The following is a 7,812-nucleotide window of genomic DNA, read 5'->3' as shown; positions in this document are numbered from 1 at the left end:
CATCACGCAAGTCCAATGCACCACAAGGAAAGACTTTAATTATCAAGAATGAATCAGAGAAACTTGATGCTAGATGTCTGGAACTTGCGTTCATTTTAGAATTAGAGAAATACACCCGTTGCCCCACTTCGAACCTTTGGGAATGAGCTTTCCTACCACACTTCTTTTTCTTCTTTCTACGTGGCTCTTGCAAATGAGACGGTGCCTTGTTTATACTTGCCCCTAGCTCATTGTTGCTCTCAAATTCTTTAAGAGATAGCCTCATCCTCACTTTCTTGCTATACCTTGTGGGTACCTCTTCCTCCATATTAGAGTTCTTGACAGTGATGGCAAAACAATCTCATACTTCATCTAGAGAATGTATAGGATTGAATACCTTGAAAGTTACTTGTTCTTCTTGAGCTCTCATTGTGAGCTCCCCTTTTTCCACGTCAATCAAGGTCCTCCCAGTAGCTAGAAATGGCCTACCCAAGATAATAGGAACATCTCTATCCGCTTCACAATCAAGGATGATGAAATCAGCCAGAAAAATGAATTTATCAACTTGCACGAGTACATCTTCAATTTTTCCTTCCGGGTGTGCCATAGAACGATCCGCTAATTGCAAAGTGACTGTGGTTGGTCTTGCTTCTCCAATCCCCAACTTCTTGAAAATTGACATGGGCATCAAATTGATACTAGCCCCCAAGTCACAAAGTGCTCTACCAACATCTCTACCACCAATAGAACAAGGAATTGTGAAGCTGCCTGAATCCTTCAATTTAGGAGGAATTTTACTCTTCAATATAGCACTACCACCTTCCGTCAAGGCCACCGTTTCAAACTCACCAAGTCTCCTTTTCTTAGTCAAAATGTCCTTTAAAAACTTTATATAATTTGGCATTTTCTCCAAGGCCTCCACTAGTGGTATATTGATATGGAGTTGCTTCAAAACATCTAAGAACCTTCGGAATTGGCCATCTTGTTGCTGTTTTTGAAATCTTTGAGGAAATGGTGGAGGTGGCTTGCTCAAACACCTTTTGGCCGCAGATTGTTGAACGGATGCTATAGCATTCTAGGTAAATTCAGCAACTGAACTTGCTGACTTTTCACTCTTCTCTTCACCAATTTGGATTGAAGTGGGCTCGTTTTTTCGCTTATCTTTCTCCCCATTTAACTCCAGATTTTTCCCATTCCTCAAAGTCACCACTTTGCACTGCTCTTTGCCATCCCTCCTTGGATTTTCGGTGTCACTAGACAAGGTGCCTTGCGACCTATTCCTCAATTCATTAGCCAATTGCCCCATTTGAATCTCAAGGTTTCTCAAGGAGGTTGCTTGGCTCTGAATCACAACATCATTCTTGGCCATATATTCTTTCATTAAACTCTCCAAAGAGCTTGATTGAGATACTTGAGGTGGAGGAGGTTGTTGCACTCTTGGTGGTTGTTGAGAAAACCCCAGCAGATATTGTAATGCCCTAGTTACCCCAGAACAGTTACGGTGAACCGGAAATTTTACTCATTGCCTGAGTCCTTTGGTTAAAAACGTGTTCTAAGTGTTATTAACAGGTTAAGGTGAAAACCAATAAAAAAGGAAGGATATGTTTTACTGATACATAAAACTGTTCACGGGCCCACAAGAACATTTACAAGTTATTTACAACTCAAAAAGGTCATTACTGTTCCAAAATTATAAACCCGCCGACCTAAGCGGAAAAAATAGGGTAAACCCCCTAGTTCCTCTGAGAACTCCTTAGCCGTGGTGGTCAAGCGGCCGCATATGTACACATCACCACCTAAGCTCTCCACTCAAGGCTGGGTGAGCTTTTCTTTTCCTTTACCTGCACCACATAGCACCCATGATCCAAAGCCCAACAAGAAAACATAGCATTATATGTAAACATCATCAAATGATTATCATTATAATCACACTGAGCTCAAAGCTTTCAAACAGGTGAGTGAAAATCACTTGAGGTCCTGATAAACCATACTGAGTGACTGACAAACATGTCACTATTTCAAATGGAAGAGTGGCTGCTAGGTAAGCCACTGGCCTTCAACAGGTTCTGGTAAACCATACTAAGTGACTGACAAGCAAGTCACTATTTCAGGTGGAAGAATGGCTGCTAGGTAAGCCACTAGCCTTCAAGCGCCTATATTATTCATCGACCTTGAGGTCAGTCCAACATTAATGCCCTTTGAGTCATTCGATGCAGAGAGTCAATTAGATCTAATCTTTGTTGGCTTGCGTAGATCACGCTAAGGCCGTCCTGACTAATGAGTCAGCACAATGTGACCAGTGCCCAGTACCACTGCCGAACCTGACTAATAAGTCACAGCTTCACAGTTGATACTAGCACCTTTGCCAAATCTGACTAATGAGTCAGTACCATGCACAAGTGAGCAACATTTGCTAAGTATTCCACAATCAATTCATGTCCACATTTATAGAACCAACATGCCTCATGAATAACCATGCATGTCACGTTTGGGGTGCAGTTTTCTTACCTCTAGTTCGAGTTAGAATGAATAAAAGAACGACCATTGAGAACAATCAACCCTTTGGTCCTTTAGTGGTTACCTGGTCATAACCAATTATGGGATTCCATCAATAAAATGAATAACAAAAGGTTCCCAAACCAAAACCTAGCCTCCCAGACATCAAACACTACTAAACCGGGTAGTAGGATCAACCCCGAGGCCTAAGGCTTGCATCCTTAAGCCATTTCTGGCCAAAAAGCCACTAAGGGCCGCGGCTATAACGCCCCAACTCCTGGGACCGTTACGGTGTGCCTTGTAAACAGTGCTAAACTCGCTAATCGAGTCATTTGGCCAAAATCGTGAACTAAGTATGATTAGCAGTTTAGGGATTAAAAACCTTGGCTAGGATGTAACGTTTCACTAGAACGTCTAATATATATATTGGGACCCCGAAAATAAAGTTTCAGAGTTTATTACAGAAAATATTTACAACAGGCCGTTCTAAGCGGCAAAACAGGGTTCAACCCTAGTTCCACTTTAAACCTCGGCCGTGGAGGACGAGCAATTGCATATGTACACATCATCACCTAAGCTCCTCAACTCAAGGATGGTCCAGCTTCCTCTTGCCTTTACCTGCACCACGTAGCACCCGTGAGCCGAAGCCCAGCAAGAAAACACAGTAAAGCATGGTATAATATCAACAACGATCATAATAACCATTCAGGACTATCAGTCCAGGCAAATAGGTGACAATAGCCAAAAGTCACAATAATGAGCATCGCTCCCTCTAGCCATGTGACGATAGGGTCACCAGGGCTTAACTGATAAGTGATCCTTTCATAAGTTTGATTAGGACAGGTGCATGGTGAATGGTCACCAACATAACCTTCCTCCCGACTCTAGAGGCATGCTATGGACAGCGTACCCTAGCCATGTGACAAACAGTCACCGGGGTCATATACATTGGCTATAAACATCTGGTCATAGACCAGGCAAGCACTTATAAGTTCTTCGACCCTAGGGTCGGTCTAGCATTAATGTCATAGAGCCATTCAATGCATGATTCTCGACTTTAGAGTCGGTCCCTGACTAGTCAGTGCCATACACAAGTAAGTCATGCCACTAATCATATACCACATGTTCAATATGCATTAACAAGGTATTTAGCATGCTTACTAAACAGATACCAATACAATTAGGACCATGTACAACCACAGAGGCTCAAGCTCTGAACAATATCATACCCAGCATACAAAGCATGTCCCAATCACATGTTTCTCATGCATCATACTGAATATATCCAGCAATCCAACATGCACCAATAACAGCCATGCATGTCATGTTTAATAGTCAACCAACATGCATCAAGAATAGCCATGCATGTCATACATAATAATCAACCGACATGCATCAATAATAACCACGCATGTCATACTCAATAATCAACCAACATGCATCATAATAGCCATGCATGTCTCATATACACAGGGTGCAGTTTTCTTACCTCAAAGTCGAGCTAGAACGATTAAAAGAACGACCCTTGAGAACGATCAACCTTTAGTCCTTTAGCGGTCACCTAGTCATAACCAAATATAAGGTATCATCAATAAAAATGATCAACATAAGTTCCCAAACCAATATCTAGCCTCCGGGACATCAATCCCCACTTAACCGGGTACTAGGTTCAACCCCGAGGCCTATGGTAAGCATCCCTAGGCTGAAAACACAATTTTGGTCAAATCTACCCTAATGGGCCGCGGCTCACCACAGCCATGCCACGGCTCATCCCCCTGACAGAGGCATTTCTGCCTCAAAAGCCACCTTAGGCCGCGGCACAAAAAAGCCAGGCCGCGGCTCATTACCCAGGTCAGCCAAAAATCAGCAACGCACCAGCTCGACCTCCCCTGCATATTCCTTTAGAACCAAGCCTTCAAACTAGTTCCAAACCTTCTCCAAACACACAATTAAACCTCTAAACGTCACCCATAACTCCCCCTCATCAAAACCCAACCAAGCATACACAAAAACTCCCCTTGATTCCCACTTTCTACATCAAAAACCATAAGTTGAAAACCAAAAGGAAAACAGAGCATAACTCACCTTAAAAACGATTTTGAATCCCCTTTAATGGTTGAAACAAGTTCCCTAGCTGCCACCTTTGATTTCCAAGCTCAAAACCCCAAGATGGCCTCAAGAACACCAAAGAAGAGATGGTGAGGGATGGTGTACGGGTTGAAGATGAAAACCCCTGTTTTGGCTCTGTTATTTCTATAACCTTCTACAGCCAACTAAAGGATAATATAAATCCTTCCAAATGACTAAAATACCCTTAAGTCATTAAAGGCTTCTCAAACCATTCTAAGGGTAAAATTGGTACTTTTCACTTATCCCATTAATCATAATTAACGCTTCCTGATCCCCGCTATTCTCAATATTCCCAAATACCAATAAATCATATCCCATTACCCTTTAATTCCCGGTAATGCTCTAATCATTAATTTCACCCCGCGACTCACCCCGAGCCCCGAACTTAAACCCGTTATGACTAGACCGAACACTTACATCTCATGATCGTCTCATGTCGACTAGCTCGAACCAATCCACCTTATAATGTGGCTATATTAATTAATCACAACCATGCACCCAAAATATACAATTACGCCCTCAGTGGCCAAATTACCCTCATAATTAACATATGAGCCCATATGCATGCATTCACCATCATATAATAATATAATTCGCGTAAACATGCATATAATCATTAAATACTATAATAAATCAATTATGGCCCTCCCGGCCTCCTAATCAAGGTCCTAAACCTTATTAGGAAATTTGGGGCATTACAGCGGCCCTCCTTGGCCATGCCGCGGCCCGCCCCTCAAACAGAGGCGCCCAAACTCAGCATCCTCCAAGGGCCGCGGCGCAACCTCCAGTTCAGCCAAAACCCCTGTTTTTCTTCCCTTGCATTTTCTCTTGGAACCAACCCTTCAAACCAAGTTTAAACACCACTCAAACCTCTAATACAACCCCCAAAATTGATCTATACCACTCCCTTAGCAAAATCCACGATAAACCCCAATCAAAACTTCCATCAATTCCAATAATCCACCATAAAACACAAGCTAAAAACTAACACCAAAACAGAGTATACCAGTATACCAATGGCTGGAATCTTACCTCAAACTCAAGTTGTGATTTTCTTCAATGGTGGAACACTCTCCCAAACTCCCAAGGTCTACTTCCCAAGCTTGAATCCTCAACAAGATCACCAAAAATCACAAAGAAAGTGGAAGAAGGAGAAGGTACGGGAAGCTCAAGAAATTGCTCTGTTTCTCTCATCAACTTACAGCATAAAGGGGTTTATATCTATCCTAGGGGTAAAAAGACCATTATACCCCTAGGTCATTTAAGGGTTTCTAAAGGCTCCCAAGGGCATATTTGTCCTTTCCAACCTATCTCGTTAATCATAATTAACGCTCTCCAATTCCCGCTATTCTCAATAATCTCAAATGCCAATAATTCATATCCCGTTACCCTCTAATACCCGGTAACGCTCTAATCATTAAAGTCACCCCGAGACTCACCCCGAGCCCAAGCTTAAACCTGTTATGACCAAACCGATAATTAACATACCATGATCGTCTCATGCCGAATGGCTCGAACAAACCCACATTATAATGTGGTCTCAAAATATATCACCGACATGCATACAAATAAAAAATTTACCCTCAACGGGCCAAATTACCATCACACCCCTGTAATTAAAAATATGGACACACATGCATGCATTTAACATCATATTATAGTATAATCCACATATACATGCATTTTATCATTTAATGGCATAATTAAACAAGTATGGCCCTCCCGGCCTACTATTCCCGTCATTAAACCATAACGGAGAATTCGGGGCATTACAGATATGTTGGCTTGCCTTGCATTGGTGCTCCACTTGAACTAGCTCCTTGACCCCCCCCCCCCCCCCCAATGAGAAATTTGGATGTTGCCTCCACCTCGGATTGTAAGAGTTTGAATATGGGTTGTTACAGTTGGCATTTTGATTCCCCACATAGTAAACTAAGGCGGGATTTGAAGGACAACTCTCAAAAGTGTGCCCCTCTCCACAATAGACACAAGACACATTGGCAACTTGTCCCATAGCAGTTGGTTGTGCCATTCCCCCCAAATTCATGTTCTTGAGAAGGTTAGTCATTGATGAAACTTAAGCGGTCAAAGTAGTCAATGCATCCACTTCAAGCACACCCGCTACTTCTCGAATTGTTGAGGCTCTAGCATTGGACCATTGATAATTGTTGCTAGCAATCCTTTCCAAAATCTCATAGGCTTCATTGTAGGACTTAGAGAGAATAGCCCCATTAGCTGAAGCATCCAACACCATGCAAGTGGAAGAATTTAGCCCATTATAGAATGTTTCCATTTGTATACAATGTGGAATCCCGTGGTGTGGGCACTTCCTCAACAATTCTTTAAATCTCTCCCAAGCTTCACAAAAGGATCCATCTTCTAGCTGCTGAAAAGACATGATTTCATTGCGAAACTTGGCATTCTTGGTAGGAGGAAAGTACTTCATCAAGAATTTTTCAGCCAACTCATTCCATGTAGTCACCGAGTCGGGAGGAAAGATGTTGAGCCAAGCTCTAGCTCGATCCCTCAAAGAGAATGGGAACAACTTCAACTTTAGGGCCTCTTCACTCACTCCTTATAGCTTGAAAGAATCGCTCACCTCCAAAAATGAACGGAGGTGGAGATGAGGATCTTCCATTGGCAGCCCACTAAATTGACCAACCGTTTGGAGCATTTGGAACATGACGGGCTTTAACTCAAATTGGGCTGCTTGGATTTCGGGCCTCACAATGCTCGGATTGAGCTCATTAAACATAGGGGCAGCATACTCCTGTATGGCCCTCTCTCTATCATTGGCCAAAGCAATGGCATTAGCAATATTATGGGCATCCCCAACCCCTTCAATCTCATCAACCATATTGGAACGATTTTGACCCCTTTGTTCCCTTCTTCTTCTTCTAAAAGTGCATTCAATTTTGAGGTCAATAGGAGCTAGTTCAAGGTCTTCTCGTTCGTTCATGCACTAGAGTATTCCTGAAAATTCACAAAACCGAGCAAACAAGATTAGAACAACACAGAAAGATAAATTTCAAAATAATTGATATTACACAAATTTTTAATTTCAATCCCCGGCAACGGCACCAAAAACTTGTTGTGAAAATTATATGTGCAAGTGTACACAGTCCAACACAAGTAATATAATGATAAGTGAATCGTCTTCACAGGGATTGGTATTAAAAAGTTCAATGTAAACACCAATTAATTGCA

General features: G+C 42.1%; 1 protein-coding gene and 1 non-coding gene across 2 annotated transcripts; one reads left to right on the top strand and one right to left on the bottom strand.

Annotated features, from left to right (window-relative positions):
• Positions 1-340: 340 nt before the first annotated feature.
• On the bottom strand, positions 341-883 carry LOC133800298 (uncharacterized). Its single transcript, XM_062238254.1, has one exon. The coding sequence runs from the start codon at positions 881-883 to the stop codon at positions 341-343; it is 543 nt and encodes a 180-aa protein (XP_062094238.1).
• Positions 884-6,914: 6,031 nt separating this feature from the next.
• On the top strand, positions 6,915-7,020 carry LOC133802869 (small nucleolar RNA R71). Its single transcript, XR_009877616.1, has one exon. It is a non-coding gene; the product is annotated as a small nucleolar RNA R71 (small nucleolar RNA).
• The last annotated feature ends 792 nt before the right edge of the window (positions 7,021-7,812 follow it).

This window comes from Humulus lupulus, chromosome 9 (assembly GCF_963169125.1).
Source record: "Humulus lupulus chromosome 9, drHumLupu1.1, whole genome shotgun sequence".
NCBI classification, from domain to species: domain Eukaryota; kingdom Viridiplantae; phylum Streptophyta; class Magnoliopsida; order Rosales; family Cannabaceae; genus Humulus; species Humulus lupulus.
Note: the sequence above shows the minus strand (reverse complement) of the source record. Positions and strands in the feature narration are given on the sequence as shown.